At 41.4% G+C, this 21422-nt stretch overlaps 1 protein-coding gene across 2 annotated transcripts in view; it reads right to left on the bottom strand.

The window, feature by feature from the left end:
• Positions 1-5599: 5599 nt before the first annotated feature.
• The window catches only part of dscamb (Down syndrome cell adhesion molecule b), a 111188-nt gene continuing 95365 nt past the window's right edge, over positions 5600-21422 (bottom strand). The window contains exons 21-33 of one of the 2 annotated variants that reach the window (XM_041046825.1): positions 21234-21387; positions 20727-20844; positions 20425-20591; positions 19544-19642; positions 18002-18190; positions 17390-17680; positions 15555-15731; positions 14958-14988; positions 14597-14712; positions 14264-14428; positions 12046-12246; positions 11309-11611; positions 5600-6868 (exon numbers count right to left, since the gene is read on the bottom strand). In XM_041046825.1, the coding sequence (XP_040902759.1) occupies positions 6327-6868; positions 11309-11611; positions 12046-12246; positions 14264-14428; positions 14597-14712; positions 14958-14988; positions 15555-15731; positions 17390-17680; positions 18002-18190; positions 19544-19642; positions 20425-20591; positions 20727-20844; positions 21234-21387 (2553 nt within the window). In that variant the 3' untranslated portion in view covers positions 5600-6326. The remainder of the gene's footprint in view (positions 6869-11308; positions 11612-12045; positions 12247-14263; positions 14429-14596; positions 14713-14957; positions 14989-15554; positions 15732-17389; positions 17681-18001; positions 18191-19543; positions 19643-20424; positions 20592-20726; positions 20845-21233; positions 21388-21422) is intronic. The other variant, XM_041046826.1, reaches the window with a different exon arrangement.

Below are 21422 nucleotides of genomic sequence, written 5' to 3'. Positions count from 1 at the left end.
AGTCCAAATCCGATCAGTTATGCGAGCAAAACACAAAGTGAGGCAGTTGGTGGAAGCTTATCTAGAGCACATTACAATACCGGCTCCAGTGAGATTCAAGCCCCTGACATTGGTTGTATTTGTGCCCGGCCCCTCACACAGCTTTATTAAAGATCAAAAGCCAACTCCTTGTAATGTTACACACTACAATATCCTTCTGTGATACAATGCATTCAACAGACTCCTGGTCTGTGTCCAATTATCTATGACCAATTACAAGTATAATGAACAGCCCCTTCAGACATCGACCTCCCTTAATAAGGCCCTCTAGCATTTAATGGTGGTCATTAACATGGGACACATGAAGAAGAAGACCCACCTGTCAGGCAATGCATACCTGCCCTTCAGACATCAATGTTATCCAAACATTTAACATGTAATCTGTAATGTCTTACACTGCAATTACTTCACAATCAAGTAATCTAGTTATGTATAAAAATCTTTGTGACTGTCTTAGTGGGATATTTCTGTATTATGTACTGTATTGTGCTGTGTTTCTCATCTGTGTTTGTCTGTACATCACAATATCTGTACTCTACTAAGAGATGCATTAGAAAGCAGAGAACTCAGAGAACGCATTAGTTAAAAATAAAGTAGACCTAATTATTTTTATCTTCACTGACCTGGAAGGGAAGGCTCTGAGAAAAACTGAAATTTTAAAAAGAGCAGAGCAGTACAGCTGTGATTTGTTTTGTGGACCATGAATGTCAAATTACATTTCTGCGACAGCAACTTCTTAAAACAAACACAAAAAAAACACATGTAATTTTTTTAACCTAACCTGTATTAGTATTTGCAAATACTGTGGGAAAGACATTGGACATAATACCATGCCAGGCACTAATCCATGAGAAAAGTAGGTGCGATGGTGTAGTAATCACTTATCTGCTGCGAACATGTCAGTCTGCCCTATCTCACAAAAGAAACTCATGGGAAACAATTTTCTTGTCAGGAACATCCTGTGCTTTTCAAGTCCTTCACTCAGGACAAGGACAGGCGAGCTGCCGGATCAATAGAGACAGAGAGAGAAGAGGGAGGGAGGTCAAAACAGAGTGGAGAGGAAAAATAATAGGTCAGAAAGAGAGGAAAACAAGCAAAGCGCAATGTCAAGGAAACGAAGGAGAATAGTTCTTGTGAGGCCACAGAGAGAGGAGTGAGGGTGTGACTGATTAGAGGAGTGCTGTGCGAACTCAGGGGGAAAGTCCTTCCGTTTCATGCTCTCTAAATTGCCCCCCTGTCTCCTGCCAACTCTTCAGGCACCTCATTATGAAACCCAGTTGGGAGGGCACTGGTCTATTCCTAACCTGCTTCTGCTAACTGACAGTGCATGTCACGCTATGGTGTCCTCGGTGTACAGTTAAAAGAAGAAATTCTTCTATAAAAGCCTACTAAAAATCTTCACTATCTCACACAAGGTCTTCTACCCCTTGGGGTAAGCACCCCAGGGGGCATTTCTGGAGCTAAACTCATTTGGAAAAATAGAAATGACCAGTCTAAACAATGAGTTAAAGGTAATGGAACAAACAGTACAAACATTAAACTTAAAGTACTGGAGTGCTATAGTGGACAAATTGAAGAAGCTTAAAGAAAGGATCAGTTGTTGACATGGCGAAATGTAAGCTAAATAGTAGATATCTAAAATCAAGAATGGAAGAATGAAGAATTATATTGATGGCAATGCATAAATGGTAAAATAGGTAGCTAAAAATACTGGACAACCATTGAAATGGAAAGCTAAAATTAATGGATAAATGGTTGAAATTGAAAAATAGCAGTCATCTTTAGTTGTAGAACACTAAAATAATGGTTACAGTGCTATAGTGTTCTGAAATAACTAAAAGAACTGGATAAATGAAAAAGCTAAAAGTAGTGGAAAGAGTGGAAGAGCTGAAAGAAAAATGGATGAAAGTTTGGTAAATGTGATAAATGGACGAAGTAGAGAGATAAAAAAAAAGTAATGGATAAAACATCCATTTGGATAGCACATCATATGCAAATTTGACCAAACCAACCTAAACACTAACAGTTCAGTTGTATGAAAAAGTACTGGAGCAGTATCCATTTTTATATTTAACTAACAGTGTCAGAACATCCACCTCAAAATCAGCTCACATTTGCATTTTGAACAAGAGGGGGGGGGGGGGGGGGGGTTGCATCAAACAAAAAAGGCTGGGGGACCACTTCACAATCTTATTAGACTTGAAAACTCTTCTTCCCTTTCTCTATCTCAGTTTCCCTCTCTCTGGCTGCTGAGCACGGTGGGAGGTGTGATAATGGCCTGCAGCCAGGAGGCGAGTCACACGCCATCCTGCTTCTTCCTAATGTATAAGGGCAACCGCACAGTCATAAAGTACTCTCAGTGTGCAGGTGGGCCATCTATCTTCATTATGCTACCACACACCAGTGAGTGGGGTCTACAGATCTAAAAAGAAACTGCAATTATTGTCATTCACACACAGTAAATTTTATCTGTAGAAGGACCATTTTCTCAGAACCTTTTTTTAGTAACTGCATGAAGTTTTTGCTGGTGGATCAGCAGGTTGACAGCATACATGTACTCAAACATGCAGCGGGTGATTTTGACACAGGCACACACACCATATCGAACAGGATAAAACAACATCTAATGTTCCTACATGTTCTACTGATCTACACGAAAGCTTTATTCTACATCCATGGAACTGATTTCCCTAGAGATTACTATAGTGGTGTATTTATACCAATCAGCCACAACATTAAGTAACTGGTTTTAATGTTGTGGCTGATTGGTGCATATGTGTGCATGCAAGGTTTCCCCTGCCTCTGCTGTGTCTTCCACATTCTCCTGCTCTGTGGCCATCAGTGTGACAGTGTAAACCTGATCTAGGACCCAGTCTCAGCGCTGGCATGAATAATTCATCGTGTTCAGGGTGGTGCTCTCCTGCAAATGGCAGACACACACACACACTGGAACAGACTGCTGGGTTACCCTTGATGTCTCTCTCCAGGTTGTCACAAACAGTTTTGGTGCTGAACCATCCCTTTCCACCTCCTCAAAGACCACAAGCTCACTGCTCATTAGCAGCAAACGGACTCAAATCAGTGACTGCACAGCGCCATCTGTTGATCAGACCTAGCGGCATCAACACAAACCTGTTCTAAATGTCTGTTTTTTAAGAAGAGTGCTAGTTCATTTTTTTCCCTGCCAAGGTTTGTCTTCACCTTTACATGCTTCCTGCTAGTGTGTGGACACAGCCAGGAGAGTTGGAGAGCTCCTCTCTTATTAATTTGCCATTTGCTGCTGTTCATATGACAACACATGAATAATCCTGCTCAGTAAACATGTCCTTGAACTCAGTTTGTGTGGTATATTCATCTGAAAATATACATGTTAATTAAATGTGTTGTATATATTAACATGAAAATATTTCTTCTACTTCCTGTCCATCACTTTACACTAAGAGAAATAAAAGTCTTCAAAATTACCCTTATCATCCTCATTTTTGTTCTTTTTAAACAGGCTTTAAACCCAATCCATTTTTTTTTGTAAATACACAGCTGTTATAAGTGCTTTAAAGTTTAGTATTACATGTCCACAAAGTTGGAGGGGGTTGACAGATTTTAAACCAAATGGTCAAAATCATTGTTGAAAAGGCAGGGAAACTGTGATTTTTAGTCCCTCAGCTATAAAAAAAAACGGGTGCTAAACTTTACATAATTCAACTCAATGGCATCTTTCATTAGACCCTTCCTGCCAGATGAATGCCTTCGTCCTAGTTTGCGGTGCAGTCTCTGAGCCCAAGACTTTAAGACTACACATCAAAATCATCAGGGTTATTTTTCCAAACTTGATACAGTTCCTTCAGAGCCACGGATGACTTTTTTTTTTTTAACTTCTCATGATTAGTAAACTGACATTTAAAATCAGTGGACTTTAACTTTACATATTCAAGCAACAGATCTGTGTCAGTAAAATAAGGTAAAAAATTACTTAGCATGACATTTTTGATGCTTAGTCAATGACTTTTTCTTCAGTACTAAATTGAATTGTGGGATCTCAGTTAATAAATATACTGGATTACCACAGTTGCCTCTTTAGTGGTTTGACCCTTGGACCACACAACCCTCAGGACAGCGGGTCAGCTGTGTCTGACAGGTCACACTAGGGAGCATTTTTGGCTACAAGCACTAATATGTAAAAATGGATTCACATGACTTCAGTGTAGTTGTTCCTCAGTGCAATCAGTGCAGTGAAGATTGTGTTGTCTGTGCAAGTTCTCATTCATCCAGGTCATCGTATCCTAAGGGTTGATTGAAGGTAACTGGACTTCTTGTTTGAAGCTTGAAGACGTTTCACCTCTGCGTTATAGGTAGATAGATGACAGCTGGTGTCTGAGCGGGGCACCTATGACGACTCACATGATGCTTAGTTTCTACAATCAACCTAAGTACCCTCAGGTGCTAACGATTCCACTTGAGGCAGCCCAGCAGGCGCCACCCAAGGTGTCAACGTTCCACGAAGTGGTTACAATTGCTCCTAGAGGAACCACCCACTAGCTGCGATAGTGAAGAGTTTAAATGTTTGGGCTCTCTAACCGGTCTCTAGAACTGAAGGAGCTTCTTGGATGAGAGGTGAAACGTCTTCAAGTCCAGTTGCCTTCAATCAGCCCTTAAGATGAAGATTGTGTTGTACTCACAAACACAAAAAGAGTGAAGTGAAAAGAGGAAATAAAAGTGAGGGTTAAATGATGAGTGTGACAGAATTATATCAGAGACGGCAGTGCTGACAGAAAAATGAATGAACTTTTTACCCAAACTCCTGCAAAAACAAAAAGGTCGCACGAATCAGTCACAACACAAACCTGAGGGATCATGAGATGATTAATGGGATGGAATTCGATCCAAAACATACATATATATAATAATAATAACATATTTAGATTTTTAGTCTTTACTTATATATATTAAATATCTGGGCTTCAGGTTTTTACCCCTTGAGGCCCCCCCAATTTTTCAAATGTGATCGGGAAAATATTATTCATACATACAGCCCATTAAACACTGGGTCACATGTATTGCTTTGTTTTCAGGGGACACAAGTCAAAAATCATTGAGAACCATAGACCTACTTTACATTAAAATGACTCCACCAAACATAATTTGATAATAATATCAATCATTTTCATTACTTTTGGTGGTGGCATGAGCTGTGAATAATCAGGTTTAGATTTGAGGTTGGTCCATTTCAAATCTTACCGAGCACAATTACTGTGTTTTTGTGTCAGGGACTGCTCTCAGTAGAAAATGTAAGATGAATTTACAAAGTTATAGAAAGCAGGAGAAAGGACAGCAGAAAGAAAGGATGGACAAGGAAGTAAGAAACAGTCAAGAACAGGGAGGGACGTTCGTCTTGACACATATGAATCAAAGTCAGATGTGTGCAAACATGACTAAGGACTTTATTAACCAAATCATTTTCCCCGTAATATCCACAAATAAAAGTGATCTCTTTATATATATTCACATTGTATAATTTCATAGTGTGACAAAAATTCTCTTTTTTTTTTTTTTTTTTTTTTGGATTTCCAGCCATTCCTAATAATTGTCATTTGATCAGTCGCCATGCAGTCATCAGAAAGGTTGAAAAACATTACGATTGGTCAGCATTGGCGGTCGTGTCCTGCATCACTCTTCTTCTCCTCTATTGGCTCTTCGTAGTGCTAAAAACCCCCTCAGTTACCCAATCACAGATTTCATCACACTGCAACAATAAAATAAAAATAAATTAAGAAAGCAATGTTCTCCTGCAGAGTTCTCCAGAGTCCTCCTCCCTTTCCTTTCTTGTTTTTTAGATATTTTCTGTTTTTATATAATAATAATAGTAATAATAATAATGACTATAATTGTCCTTGATATAAATTCAATAGTATTTTTTCTCTTTCTCAAATTTTAAATAAATCATTTTGGCAATCCTCATATGTTGTCACTTTAGAATAAAAGAATACTCAAGTAGAAAATAAAAACTGTGAGAGAAAATTCATCAGAAGAGGAGCGAGGTGTGAGAGAATGAAAAGTGTGAAAGCAACAGAGAAGAGCGACAGAGGAAAGAAAGAAAAGAGTGAAAGAAAGAAAGACAGACTCAAAGAAAAGCATCCACTTCAGACGCATGTCAGAAACGGCTCTATATACAACAATTTCTGTTGTGGAAAACTGTCCATCCTGTGCCTGTTGTCTGTCTCCTGTCCTTCCTCCTCCAGTGTGTCTGCAGTAGTCCTGCTGTCTGAAGCAGTCTGCTGTGGGTCCCAGTGTTATACCAGAGTGTAAGACTTGGCATAGGGGTTGTTGCTCTGTTTCAGGTGTCCTCTGGAGTCCAGCAGTGACTCCTGGGAGGTGCTGAGCTTGGCAGCCTGTGCTTGGGCAAGGTCTCCCGAGGAGGGGACCTCCGCCCGGACCTCACCCCGGGCCTCTCCCCTCTCCCGGACATCCCTGTGGGGGAGGGTGGAGGCAGTTCCTGGCTGCCACTGCTGCACCTCCCTGGGTGAGGGCACTTCCATGGGGGTGGGCTCCATGGGAGGTGGCCTCTTCAGGGTACGGCTCCTCTGGGGTTCCAGGCAGGTCTGGCCCATGGCTCCTCCTCCTCCTCCACCTCCTCCTCTTGTTTCCCCTGTAGCACCAGCGCCAACTCCACTTGCTGCCGCTCCTGCTCCTCCTCCACCTCCTCCCCCTCCTCCTCCACTGCTGCTGCTGCCACTGCTGCTGCTGACTCCTCCACCTCGGGCTGCCAGTGGCACACCACGGTTCAACAGGAAGTCCATACGGAGGTAAGGCGGCAAGTGGACCAGCTCTCCCCCTGGGAGGGAACACACAGGAGAGACGAATTAAGGTTTAGTTAAATTACAGTGCGTCTCCATGCTCAGTGATATTATTACTTGTTGTTAGACAATAATGAAAATACTTTAAAGCAGCATTGATTTAATTTCTTTGGCCAATTGAAAAGGTTTATTAGACCTTTTATTGCTAAACAAGACTGGTGACTCTAAACTAAAACAGTTCAGTTGAACAAAAGAACAAAACAAAGACACTAAGATGCTCTGTAAAGCTGTGGGGAAGCTGTCAGTGTTAGCCCTTAACATTACACACAGTAATTTGATCCATAAAAATATTGATTAGTACAGCTTTAATTTGTGGTCAGGTGTGTGTAAATAACAGCATTACAAAAAAAACTATCCTCCATTACAAGGCTGTGTTTTTTCTTCACAAAAGTAATAATGTTGTTTCATTTCCCTGTGAATGAAAATGTCTAGGTCACAGTGACATTTGATAATTTGAAGAATTACTGAAAAATATGACTGAAATCTATAGATATATACTTTCTAAAATTCTACACTGCAATAAATAACAAAAACTTTTTATTTGACTATAAAAAGTATCTTGTATGACAAGATCTAAAAATATTGCAGGTGTGGTCAAACAGTGAGGATATTCACTAGTCTCTGCTTGTCCCCAGAGACAGTGTAGCAGTTCTCTGGGATCCCCACTGTGTGTCCTGTACGTGCTCTCAACAGGTCTAAGGTCTGACTTGTCTCCACAGGCTCCATTATTCTTCCTCCTCTGTTTAAATTACGCGCACACAGGGCTAAAAAAATCCATATTTAACTCACATTCACACTGTTACATTTGCTCACCTCGGGCCCCTCTGGGATTATGATTGGCATAACTATTATTTTAATGTAATACCAATCTTCTCCAAGTGTGAATCTATCTGATTTTATAGCTGCTATCAGGAAAAATGTGCACAGCATAATGTAATAGGAAGCTGAATAATACAATGTTATCTCTGCTATCATTGCCTGGGCCTGATGCAGTGATTTGAGTTATCCTTTCTTACTGTGATGAAGTTGAATAATGGACTATGTCTCCATTGCCAACCTGTTCTGTATATACCACATAAATTCCTGCTTGAATTTGCCAAATCTCCACACCCTCCCTGTGCTGAAAGTTTAGTTTAATCTCTCCTTTAATCTTTCAGTAACTGTCTGAGGTGTTAGATAAGAGGGAGAGAGAGACAGGGAGAGGCACTTTGATTCGGTTCAGTGGGTTTATGGTACCTCCACTGCTATTGTATCTCTTTTACTGCTTGGATTACATATTTAACAGAGCAAATTAACTCATCACATAAAGGCGTTGGGTTGACAGATCTAGTGGGCTGCGCTGGAGTGTGTATTGCTGAAGCATCCATCCTCACATTCATCTTTCAGAGGTCCAGAGATCAACAGTCGTTTACAGGTGTACGATTCATTGCTAAAATCACTTTTCAACACACGCTCTCTCCCTCTCTCACCCGCACGTGCCGACACACTCACGTGTACACAGCCTACACATGCACACACAAATGTAAGCATATTCTGTATGTACACACACACGCTTTGACTGCCAGCCACTCAGCTTTAATGCCAAGCACAGACAAGGTTGTTTCTGCAGGTTCAGTCCAGCATGTGACCTTGGAGAATGGATTTCTGGGTTCACAGGGAGAATGAATAATTTACTGTGTTTTATAATAAGCCCTATTAGTGCCAGCAAAGATGATGAATGGCTAGGAGTGTTAATTGAATTAAATATAGATTTAAGTGTTTCTGTGGGAGCTCATTAGGAATGTAGTTTGAAAATTCATCAGCCTGTAAATTGCAGATCGTACAGTAATGGGACGAGAATACAACAGCAACTCTCTGCCAAGCCATTAATCTGTGTAAGTGTTGCATCTTCAGCTCAGCCACACTGTTGTGAAGGGTGATGTTTTAATATTTTCCTACACGTATTTCTATATTGTGCATGTCATTCAGGGACACACACACACACACACATACTTAACATTTACGGGCCTATCATAAGCTGACTGCTGCTTGTAGCTCTGTAATTACAAGCACAGATGTAAAAGTTTATGAGCAAAGTGCTGAGGAAGACACTGTGGTGGGACTTGAGGCCCAGTAGATTTGCTCTTATGAGGCACAGGAGAAGAAAAGCACAAATAAATGAACTGTTACTCTCATAACAGCTCTGTCAGGGGAGGCAGGTCACATGAAATGAGATGAGAGAGAGAGAGAGAGAGAGAGAGAGAGAGAGAGAGAGAGAGAGAGAGAGAGAGAGAGGAGTGAGAAGCTGTCCGTCTGCCTTAAACCTTTACGATGTACAGGTGAGGTCAGCTCAGGTGAGTCAGATGTAATAGAGACAGAGATGGGGTTGGAGCTGGGTCGTTCAGCTGTCAGTCAAACTGACCTCCGCACTGGATCTGGGTTTCAACAGACTAATACTGTAATACACTCTACTTAGAATTTATATGTTTGGAGAGAACATTTTTTAGTGCATCTCCTACTTTTACTAAAGCTTACAAAGGTGAAAAGTGATTATTTGATGACCAGAACTATGTTGTGACATACACTGGATGGAAAACGTAGATGGAACTCCCCTTCTCCCCAGATAATGCTGCTTAAATACTACAAGTGATATTTATCATTGTTCACATAGTAAGCTCCATAAAGAAATGGTTTTGTGAAAGAAATGGCTCTTGTGGGTGAATGGACATAATACAAAACAAGGTGTTCAACAATCACACATGGATGTAATATTTGAGTTTCTTCATACTTTTGGCCATGTAGTGTAGAGCGTGTAATCATCTGCCAGAGAAACTCTGCATAAATTCTTACGCTAAAGATGAACATTGGCCAGAACAGCAATTTATAACAGCTTATGGATCCTGTGATTAAAATAAAATGTGTAAATCCATCTGTCCCTCGTTGTATCTGAGAGCTTACTAATCGCAAGAGTTGCTGCAGGTTTCTGTAACTGTTTGCCTCACGTAAAAACTCATTCTTATCATTTTACAGTCCACTGACTGTAGAGTTTGCTGAAACACACAACTTTTGACAGCTGAAAAAGCTGAAAACGCTAACACACTAATGAAAATATATAATACACTTTTAGGTCTGACTCACTGATGATGTAAGAAATGTACTTCAAATTTTCCTGTGTGTGCATATTGTTTCGTTTGTGCAGTGTCAAAACACAGCTCTTTACAAATAGCTGACAACCTACCAGGAAACTGTAGAGGCAACGCAGCTCGATTCTTATGCCTATACCATTCCCCCAAATGGTAACTGACACCAGAGTCTAGCACTCAGCAGTGCCTGAAAGGCGAAGAGGCTGGTATTACACTGACCAGTCTCCACTGCGGAGGTAAAGTGCTGTTTTGTACTGAGTGAAACTAGCTCCAGATTGGCTTGACAGATACCCTTTAGTTGCCCTCTCCCATCCTGGTGAACTGGTGATATGAGTCTGCTGTCCTGTGCACAAACATTCAAAACATAATGAGGCCCGAAACTTAAGAAGCAGATCTAATGGCCTCAACTCTCGTCTGGACTGAGGATCCTGGGACAGTGTGCCCTGGCACGCAGACCTACATCTCTGGTGCTACGACAGGACACCTCCAACTATGCTAATTAATCAGTGGCCCCAGACACACTGTAACATGGCAGCAGAGGGAATGATGGATGAAGTGTGTACATGTGTCAGGGAGAAGGGTGTCTGTCTTTCTACATGTCTGTGATTCGTTGTGTGTGGTCAGCAGCGAGTCAGCATGCTCTGCCAGATCTCGTAACTGATCTGCAGGGCCACCAGGAGGAGCAGAGGGTCATGTAAGGTAAGACTACAACCTGAGACGAGAGCGCACAGCACAACAGGTTTTCCTCAAACTGCAGAACATGTGAGGCAGAGCCTTCATGTAGTTTAAAAAATAGCATCATTTACTAGCAAAAAAGTTTTCTGTTTTCTTGCAATAAAAGACATCCCTGGGGTGGTATTGGAAGAACTGAATCTCATAATCCTTGTTCATGATGTGTGATGGGCTTTACTAAGTTAACGCTCTATAGGTTGGAGAAAAACAAGGAGTTACTCCCACTGAAAATCTAGAAAAAGAGCTGGAACACTCCCACAGAGTCTAATGTACTATACAGTGGTTTAATGAGACTATACTGTATGTAGCAGCATTATAGTACAGTATACTACAGTATCTGAAGAGGTCTGAAGGCTATCAGGATACACCCCAGGACTGAAAGCTTTTACAGTCTGAGTGACATCTTGAAAAAAACAGAGAGAAAATGATGAAATGATGTTGTTACACCAAGAGAAATTGGATACTTTGATGTAATCCAACGCTAAAATGACTGTAAACCTGAACCTACAGTAGATTATGTTTTGTAAACTATTGCGCTTTGTGTGATAAATTCCACTTCCTCACCAGGTCTGTGTGCCTTGGGCACGGCCATGTTCATGACCCGGCTGACATCCTGAGGTTTGGGCGGTGAGGCGGTAAAGCGGCAGATGCCCGACTCAGACGGAGTGCTAGAGGTCAGGCTGTCGGTGTAGTCATTGGTCCCTGCTGTCATCTGTTCGGATGAGGTGTCAGAGATGAAGCACTCGGTGATGGTGAACTTGGCATGGCGGAGCTGCTCCTCCATCTTTGCGTGCTCGTAGGCTCTGGCCAGCTCCTCGTAGGTGGAGGATGCGCTCTCTGTTGATACCATGCTGCTCCGTGCACGATCTGATGGTCACACAATGTGAGATACAGGTTTAATTGCTGTTGAAGAAATACAGCAACAAATTTGGGGGGTTTTTGGTTTTAGTTTCATTAAATACAGTACAGTGATAGATTAAAAAAAAAAAGTCTGGGACAGATTAGTTTCAAGTTGGACTCACACCTTGGAAGCTTCAGCCAAGAGTACGCCCAAAACGTACACTTTCAAATGAAAAAACTTCAGCTAAAATTGTTTTGGATTTCATAAAAGCCAATGTGAAAGTCATGCAGGCTTCACACTTGACAATCTCACAAAGGCGACATGATTTTTGTCACATTCCCCAACTCTGTCGAACCTTCAGTAAAAAAAAATAATTTAAAAAAAAGGGCTACAAGCCCACGTTGTTTCTGGAGAGGTGTGATGGTCTCCTTCCTCCCCACTACTCCTCCCTCTATTCTACCTGTATCCTGTGAAGGGCTGACACTGTAGCTGTCGCTCTCCTTGTCAACAGATCCAGTAGCGCGTGGCGTGGGGAGCCTCCAGTCAGTGGTCAGGGTGTGCGAGGAGCTGGTGGGGTGCGGCCGGTTCAGGGTCCACTGGCTGGCGTAGCGGCTCCGTGCTGCGGCAGGACCAGCTTTGGCAGTGCGTCTGGCAGTGGGATCTAGTGAGGAGAGGCGGGGAAAATTGTTTGTGAAGAGAAGAAAAAAACAGAAAATCTATTTTTGCTTAATCAGTTTGAGTTGAAGCCCTCTGACACAACATTAAATAACACTTTAGTCGCACCAGAACATTTTGCTTTGATTATACGCCTGACAAATTTTTATATTTGTAAAATTGAGATACATTTAGATATTTAGAATTACTCCATTGATCAGGGATCTGAACCTATTCAAGTCTGAGAGCTTCTGTTCTGTCAATAAATAGACATTAGTGCTTGAATCAAACAGTAAATAAGTTTTTGATTCATAAGCATACATCAGTGTTTACTGAAGGAGTGAATGTGTATCTGGAATTGGATAACATAAATTACATTCTTTCGAATTCATCTGTTAGGAGAACTGTGTGTCTCTGAGAGAACATTCAATTTCCAGATTACTTTCTCATATTTCAGTGAAAATAAAATATTTCTGTCATCGTTGCACAAAATAGAAAATGAAGTCTTTAGCAATGGCATCAAACAAACAAACAAGCAAACAAGTTCAAGCCCAATGGGACACATTTTCTCTAGCAGCTAAGATCTGATCTTTTGATAGACATGAGGCAATTTTTGAAATTTTCTCATCTTCTGTTGCAAGACAGAATTAATAGCTGATATTATTTTGGATCATCCCTACAGTGAGAAAGAGCTGACACTGTTAACAGCTGTTGATTTGGCTCATCAGTAACCCAGAACTACATGATTTGTAGCAGAAGAAGGGGGCAATGTCTGTGTTTCCTGCTGTGTTGTGATACAAATCTCCTGCTTAGCCCCTCTGTGAACACTGAAAATTATCATCTCACAGATCCATGCGGTAACATTATCATCAATCTCGAGCTCCAACTGTCTCTGTACAGACATATAAATAGTATCATATTCAGCCTGACCCAGACAGCCTGCTGCTGTATGCACCGCTGGACCAAATCAGAGCGAGGCTCTTTAGAAACGGCCCGGACTGGATCTGTGCAGAGAAGAATAGTTCTGGTAATTGTAGTAGGTCAGACAGTAATTCTATCAGCGAGGATGGAGGATAAAATGATGGAGGTGTTTGGCCAACAGCAGGGAGAAAAAAAAAGGGCTGAGTCAGCAAATGGAGTTCATGCCCCACTGGCCAGGTTAAATGAACCAATCACATGACTGTCTGCTTGCATATAATGCATGTGTGTGTGATTGTGATGAGCGCTGAGCTTGTGTCTGTGTTGGTGTATCTACGTGTGTGTTGGGCCAGGTGTGTGATATTGTTCTGTGCATTTTATGATCCTGTACATATATTTATATTAAACTGTGCCATGTGTATCATATATATATACTCTGATCTGTGGCATACTTAAAAAGCATAGTATGTTAACAAAAGAAAGAACATTTTTTTTCATCGGAACCTGCATGTCCATAGGCACTCAAACTCTTACAAAAGCAAAAATCATTTCAGTGCCTCACTGATCCGAGTGTGTGTGTCCAAGTCTGTGTGTGCATGTGTGCACTCAGGCCCAACTGGCCTGTTGGAGCAGGACAATCAGGTGAGGACGTGTCAAGAAGAGGCAGGGAGATCGCTACTCTTCATCAGTTCTGCTTCAGTGGAGCTCAAACACCAGAAACCCAGAGGCCGCAGCACGTCTGCTGGCTCTTTGTGTTGGCTCCTTCTCACTGCTGGAAGGCGGCTCACATACTGTATAATGGCAGTCTACAGTTAAGCTATGGCAAGGTGGGAAAGCTGTTTGCCTTGCATGTAATTCAGATAAATGTCCAGTGGAATGCTATTATTATGCTATGTTATGGAGCCGAGGCAAATTTCCTTTACAGTGACATTCATCTATGGGAAGGTAACCATGCAGATTCAGGAGGAAAATTCGCAATGTAAGATTCATGACTGCAGAGAAACCAAATAAGGAAAACATTCAGCATTATGTTATTGTTAGTAACACCAGGACTAGCAGAATGGTAGCAATATTAGTAGTGAAGGAAATAAATGTTGAGCACTGACGGTGGTGGGACTCACTGGTTCCAGGCCTGGCATCGGACACGTCCACCAGTGGCCCAGTGGCCTGGGACAGAGACTGGTAGTGGACTGTGTGGGTCACTGTGGAGGATTTTTGCTTATTTGTCTCCCCAAAGTCATTGTCTGTCAACAGCACAGTGGACCTGTCATCTATGAGAGAAAAGTAGGAAAGTAGAAAGAAGCAAGAATGATGTAAGGCAGGAAAAAAAAGGAAAAGACGAGGCAACCAAAGAGAGAGATAAAAAACTATTATTTCAGTCATAAGCACTAATGCACATGGTGAATGATGAGCACAAAGTCTCATTTCAAGAATCGTACCGATTGTCTCCATGGTGTCCCTCTCCTCGATGAGGAGCTGGGCTCTGGGGATGTCGATGTGCATTCTTAACGTCTGCTGCTGCTTGTTCACTGTGTCTGGCGTCCGTGTGTTCTTACTGAGGAGATTAATGAGAAAAAATCATTACTTTTCAGCTGTGTGATTTTGCATTGTATCGCAGAAATGCTAATTCAATTCCATTTAAGTTGATAAGTAGCTTTAAGAAGGCAAGAGGGACAGCATATCCTCTGTGCAATATATTTGATTTTTACTGATAGGTACCGTAACTCTGGGTTACACTGTGATTTATGTCCACTGCTTAGAGGGAAGCAGCGAGCATAAATTAAAATTAAGTATACATACCTCATCAGCATTTCTGCCAGGCTTTTGGCATCTGTGAAGTCAGCAGAGACGTAGTTAATACCATAATAGTACTGTCCTAGTTGATAAGCTACAGCAGTGGAAATACTGTACAATCACTGACAACTGCTCTAACAAAAAGGCAGTGAAAGCATGTTACGAGAGCTGGAAATATGAACATGGAGGTGTTTGACCTGAGGAGACAAACACTGAAGTTTCTTAATCACAAAAGCAAAGTTTAACACTCAGGTTTGGTTTAACACAGTTAAACTGGTTCAGCTGCACATGAACATCAAAAGATTTTAATTATATGATGCTATGAATGTGTTGCTTGTCTTTCACTTATGTGCTTATGGGTGTGTTGGCGAGCATGTTTGCACACGGGGCATGTTAGGTTTATGAACTGAATGAACTGAGTGTGTAGGTGTGTCAATATGTGTGCACATAGTATGTGTTCAGGCTTAAGGACTGAAAAATGTGTACACGGTACATGAAAACCAGATGTGGGTGAACCTCTGGAACAATTTATAATTCTGATAACGTGAAGTTGATCTTTAATAAATCCAGTATGTGCACAGTAAACCATATTCTACAACTTACCTCTGAGTCTCTTGAGCCTCTGCTCCCTCCGTCTCCTCTTTAGCACCATTAGCATGATAAAGACCAGCACGGCCACGACAAGAATAGAGGTGATGGTCACCACCATCTTCAGACCTCCGCTGCCTGACATGTTGTCTGAGATGGGATCTCCTGTTTTCAGCAAGGGAGGGATGGTACCTTGAAGGGAATAAACACATTCAGAAATTTATTGTAGGAGGAATAAATAATCAAACACCAAGACTCAGGTATTGCATCTTCTTTTCTTAATTTGTATAAAATTTATATGCAACACTGTTAAAGATCATAGGGATGAAAAATGCTTCGCATTTAAGGGTGAATACAGATTTTCTGCATTTATACTACTTATGTGCAAACTTCACTGTACCTTTTGTACTAGGAATCCCTTATGCTACAGTTTCAAATAGTTACAACTATTTGAAAATCAATTCTGACTGTTGTGAACACATTAGAAAAGTAGTTGAGGTCTTTTATTACCTAATTACTCAAGCTTTGTTATGTGACATAATATTATTGATATTATCATAAGTCATCCATCCATCCATTTTCTGAACAAGGTCACAGCAGTCTGGAGCCCTTCCCAGAACACACTGGGTTCACTGCAGAGAGGTCCTACACATAACATACAGACAGATGAACACACATCTACAGGAAATTTCCAGTTCACCTGACCTTCAGAGAAGGTGGGAGAAAACACAACTCCTAGCTGGTCAGTGGATTCAAACCCAACCCTGCTTTACTGACTATGATGTTGTCAACAGGAAAAGGCTCTCTAGCTGCCTTGAAATTTGTAAAAGTTCCCTAGTGCCTGCCTTTTCCTTAAAATTCACGATTATAATATGTTTTTCTATTTGGCCACAGTAGAAAAGTCAGCAGCTGATCGAGGCTGGGGTACCAGGTTCATAGGAGAACGAGTATGTGCTGCCAGTCCCCTGGGCTTCTGCTCAGCAGCTGAGCTGAGCTAAAGAACCACTATTAAACTGACAATAGCATTCTCTCTCTCTCTCTCTCTCTCACACACACACACACACACGTAAACACACACATAACATCCTGACAGGCTGCTTACACGTCTCAGCAAAACCCTTCAAAGAAAATTAATGAATAGTCTGGAGCGCAGCACAGAGCTCTCACCACCTCCTATCCTTCTCTACAGCTTATACATTTCCTTTGTGTATGACTGACACAATCTGTAGCCTGTGGCAAATAAAGCTACACCACAGCCCGTGGAGAATCTGAAGTCCCAGTTCATCAGGATACCTGTCAATTTGTTCAAAGGCTGACAAAAGAGTATGACTCACAAATAATCTTAAAGCACATACTGTACTGTTGGCAGAACTGCAGAATGGCACATGATGTTGAAATACTATTGTAGTAACGGTTGCAATAGAGGGTGCAAAACTGTTTTAATGTAATGATGCTATTGTTAATAGCAAGAGGCAAATAGTACTTTCTGTCTCAAGCTGTGTCTAATTTCGCTCCTATGCTCTCAAAACTTGGTTGGACAGCTAGTGTAACCCTGTTTCATAACACCTTAAGATGGATGAGATCTGACGTTAAAGAACATAAAAACAAGAAGAAACAAGACTTTGGCCTCCAAACCCTTGTGATTGGTCTTTAAACTAATTTCCTGTTCCATATAACATTATCTGTAAACTAAATAAACTGACATGTTCGGCTACATTTTCAGTTTGTAGGTATGTCTTATAACATTTTGTCAGCTTCTTATATAATCAGCGTCAGTATCACTTCAATCCTGATCCCACGATCCCCGATATCAGTGCAACTCTGGGGCAAACAGTTTAATCCAAACTCACTTCCATCAGCATTGAGAGTAGCGAAGTTGACCCTCTTTTCTGCTGAGCCGGCGCTGTTGGTGACCTTCATCTGCAGCTCGTACCAGGTCGCCTCCTGCAAGTCGTACAGGATGTAGCTCTTGGTCAGCGATGTGCGCTGGGCTGTGGTCCAGGTGGCCGAGTCCACTGCTCGGTACTCCAGTACGAAGGAGGTGATTGGACAGCCGCCGTTGTTCCAGCCAACCAGGTTGAGCCTGGCCCTGGTGGAGTTGATGCTGGTGAAGAGTTCGTGTTCTTTGGCAAACTGGGGCTCTGAGGAGATGGTAGATGTGATCAGGTCACAGTTCAAATTCACAGTTTGGCACAAACTTTCAACATCATAACATTTACAGGTGAATAAAAGTAAAATATTTTTTTCAGTATTTTATTCAGTGGGTTTTAGGGGAGCTTTGGGTTATGAGTTTTTGGATCATCTAGAGTTATTACAGATGAATTGTAACGTAGTTATGGGAACATGACCCCCAAATGAAGCTCCTTTGAATCATCTCAGTCTGTGTGATTAGTCATTATCACAGCACTGCATTTGGACTGATCCTAAAACTCAACACTCTTCTCTAGTGTAACAGTCCCTACCTTTCCCATGGGTCTTAGCTTCAATGATCTCACTGATGCGCCCTGGCCCCACTGCATTCTGGGCCGTCAGGGTGAATTTGTACCAGGTACCGCACTTGAGGTTCTCCAGACGGTATGAACGCTCACTGGGGCTGATGGGAAAACTGCCCCACTGCTCACTGTTGTCTTCTGAGTACTGCAGGATGTAACCTGGCAAGGAGAAAGATGACGGTGAGAGAAGAAGAAAAACATGGAAGGGGGCAGCTTTGAAAAGTAATTCTACAGAACAAAATATGTTATTCACATATAAATTATATACTTGTTTCCTATTGTATAATACATTTGGATAGACAGTAGATACCTTGACATGTCTGTTATTCGCTCTGTAGAAATCTCTATATGGATACATTTTTCATTCTTAGTGGATATGAGACAACATTTACTGGTTTCTGACTTCTAAATACTACATCGATCAAAATCTAAGTGGTAATTATGAGTGGAAAAGTATTTTTCCAATGTATTTATTCCAACCTTTCTGTCTTGGAGCTGAATAGTATGAAAGCAGTGAGAGTGGAAAGCAAACAGCCATAGATGTCTCCCCTTAGCTGAAGCCCATTAATAAAGGTAAGAGCTCCTAAATGTTTATTGTTTATTTGGTAAATGCGTACACAAGTCTTCCTTTCGTACAACTTATAGTACAAATAGTAGAACTAACCCAAGGAAATCCTTCATGATCTTTTAGAGCTGCTAACTCCAGTCATTAGTTTTAGGTAAGTAAGTAAGTAATATGTAGAAAGTCTTTGACCTGTTGGTGTCACTAAATGAAAAGCCAGAGATCACTGACTTCATTCAAATTCATCCTCTGGGCACCATTAGCGCCGAAATTCATGGCAGTACATCCAGTAGTTATCCAGATAAAGTTATCTGGACTAAAGTGTTGGGGTGACAGACTGAGGACACACAGACTGACCAACCAACATCCTCAGAGCATGCCGCAAGCCTGGCTATAAATAGACAATTGTAAGCTGAGGTGTGTGTATTTTGGTGATGGATGATGCTGTGAGCAGGGAAGCAAAACAAATATCACAGAGAGGCTCTCGTGGACAGCTTTTATAGTGACTACAACTCTGAAGACAGCAGCCCCATGATTAGAAACAATGATAAATCACCACAAATAGTCTCACTGTGATTGTGCTTTCGCTAAGATGGAGCGCTTTAATCTTCCACTTAAACAGACCTAATCTTCCCCGCTGCTTTTTAATCTACCTTTTAGGACTCGGGTATTCAGCCTTACCAGCAGATAATGAGAAACAGGAACAAGAACAGGGATGTTAGACCCGAGTAGAGGAGGAGGTGACATTGGTTATCATAGGCAGCTGAAGGGACGTGATTGTTTCTATATGAAAGATAATGTATGTAGTTGACGCAGATTAGTGCATGAGTACATCACTTGTAGGTGGGATGAAAGTGTCCACTGTGCTGTTTCAAATTCATTTGTTTGTACATATATATATATACATATATATATATATGTGTGTGTGTGTGTGTGTGTGTCACTCTCACCTCTGATGGAGCTCCCTCCGTTGTCTCCAGGTATCCATGACAATGTGATTGATGTGGTGGTAGTCTTGGTAACTGTGAGGCGTGGCTGGTCAGGAGGGACTGCGGATATGAGGACAAACAGATACTTGACTGCACGGTATTAGTAAATTATTATTATATTAGCTTATCATATATCACCAGGTTTAGTATTTGTATTAAACTGCCTCAGTCTCTTAGACAAGATTTGAACCCCAGTCTGTAAAATATGGCAGCCCCATTTGGGACACTTGGACCACTCACTCTTGAAGTTTGTTTTTTTTTTTAACCTAAACTTTTGGCGGCTACAGTAAAAGAAGGGGGCATAAATTGTTGAGCTTAAGAGGTCTGGTAGCCAAGAAAGATATTAAAAAGCCTGTGCAGCATCTGATGAAATACATCAAGGCCATACGTTATATAACCACAGAGCTGTTTAGCTTCCAAGCCCAAATACTGAAAAACTTGAGTCAATCTGACTGTTCTCGTTGCGATGAAGTAATACTTCACCCCATGCACCACTGTGGCTTTTTCATGTGTTTTTAATAGTTTTTGGACCACAACAGAGTTTTCTCACATGGAGGCAGGAAATATATCAGGCTCTGGCGGCACAAACAGTTTGTGTAAGGTGAGGTAAATTGTTTGTTTGGTCTCTTCAGGGGAGTTACTCTTAATAAAAAACAAAGAACAATGCCAGACTTAAACCTTTAACTCTCCACAACATCATTACTCTGCAACAGAAGTTTTTTTTTTGCTAAATTAAGGCTTCTTATATATAGTTTAAAAGCTATAAGACTCCTGTTGAGATATTGAGTTCTGTGTTGTGTTCTGCATCACTGTGTAGTGTCTTTTCTACTGCGATTACTTGCCTTGGACCTGCAGGTTAAGTGTGATCTCATCTGACCCCCAGTTGTTGCTGGCCACACAGCTGTAGTTGCCAGAATCCTCTGCTTTCACTGTGCGGATGATGAAGCTGCCATTGCCATGGACGCTACGACGACCATCCACCAGGACAGGGGTAGGAGTCCCATTGGTGCTGGAGAAAAAGAGAAAAGAAATTAAGACATTTCTCATGATTAAAAAAACACCCCTGCATTTTCATGGTATCACTGAAAGTGTGACATCCTATCTGTGCTGACCTGTACTACATGAGTCTTTGTGTTTGACTTACTTTCCCTTGAGCCACTTGATGGTAGGAGGAGGGTCTCCAACAGCCTTGCATGGTAAAACAATATCTTTCATCCAGGGAGTGGTCACTGTCCCATTGAAGGTCAGGATCCTGGCTGGAGCTAAGAACAACACAAACACACAAAAACATACAAACACATAACTTTGTCGGTGGTCTGAATGGAGGAAACAGGTGTACACATCCATTCAAATGTCTCCTTGGAAAAATATGCCTCATGCATAAATGTATGAGGCATATCCTTGATGTTTCTCATTTTTTAGTCACCTAAAAAGGTGTCCTTCAAATTGTGCCCACAATTTATATCTATCAAATTCAATATGCCATTGGTAGTAAGATTAAGCCAAGCAATGTTTTTTGTGAAATTCTACTAAGACAGTTAACTTCTGGCTAATTAATTAGGCTTTAAATGAGGATGAACTGCAGGAAAACAATGTGAATATAAAAACTATGATGGGAAATTGTCAGCCCAGTTTAGTTATGATGGTGTACCTTTGGCCAGAGGCTCCACTGTAATTTTCTCACTGTTGTTGCCATGACCAGCAGCAGTCACAGCCACCACCCAGATACTGTACTGTCTGTTCCGAGCCAGGTTTGGGATCCTGTAGAAGTATGCATCTGGAGACGCCTCGAACTCACTCATCACCTGTAAAGTGGAGAGAGAGAAAGATTAATGTATCA

The sequence above is a fragment of the Toxotes jaculatrix genome, chromosome 9 (assembly GCF_017976425.1).
Source record: "Toxotes jaculatrix isolate fToxJac2 chromosome 9, fToxJac2.pri, whole genome shotgun sequence".
Lineage (NCBI taxonomy): Eukaryota > Metazoa > Chordata > Actinopteri > Toxotidae > Toxotes > Toxotes jaculatrix.
This window is presented reverse-complemented; position numbering and strand designations above follow the sequence as displayed.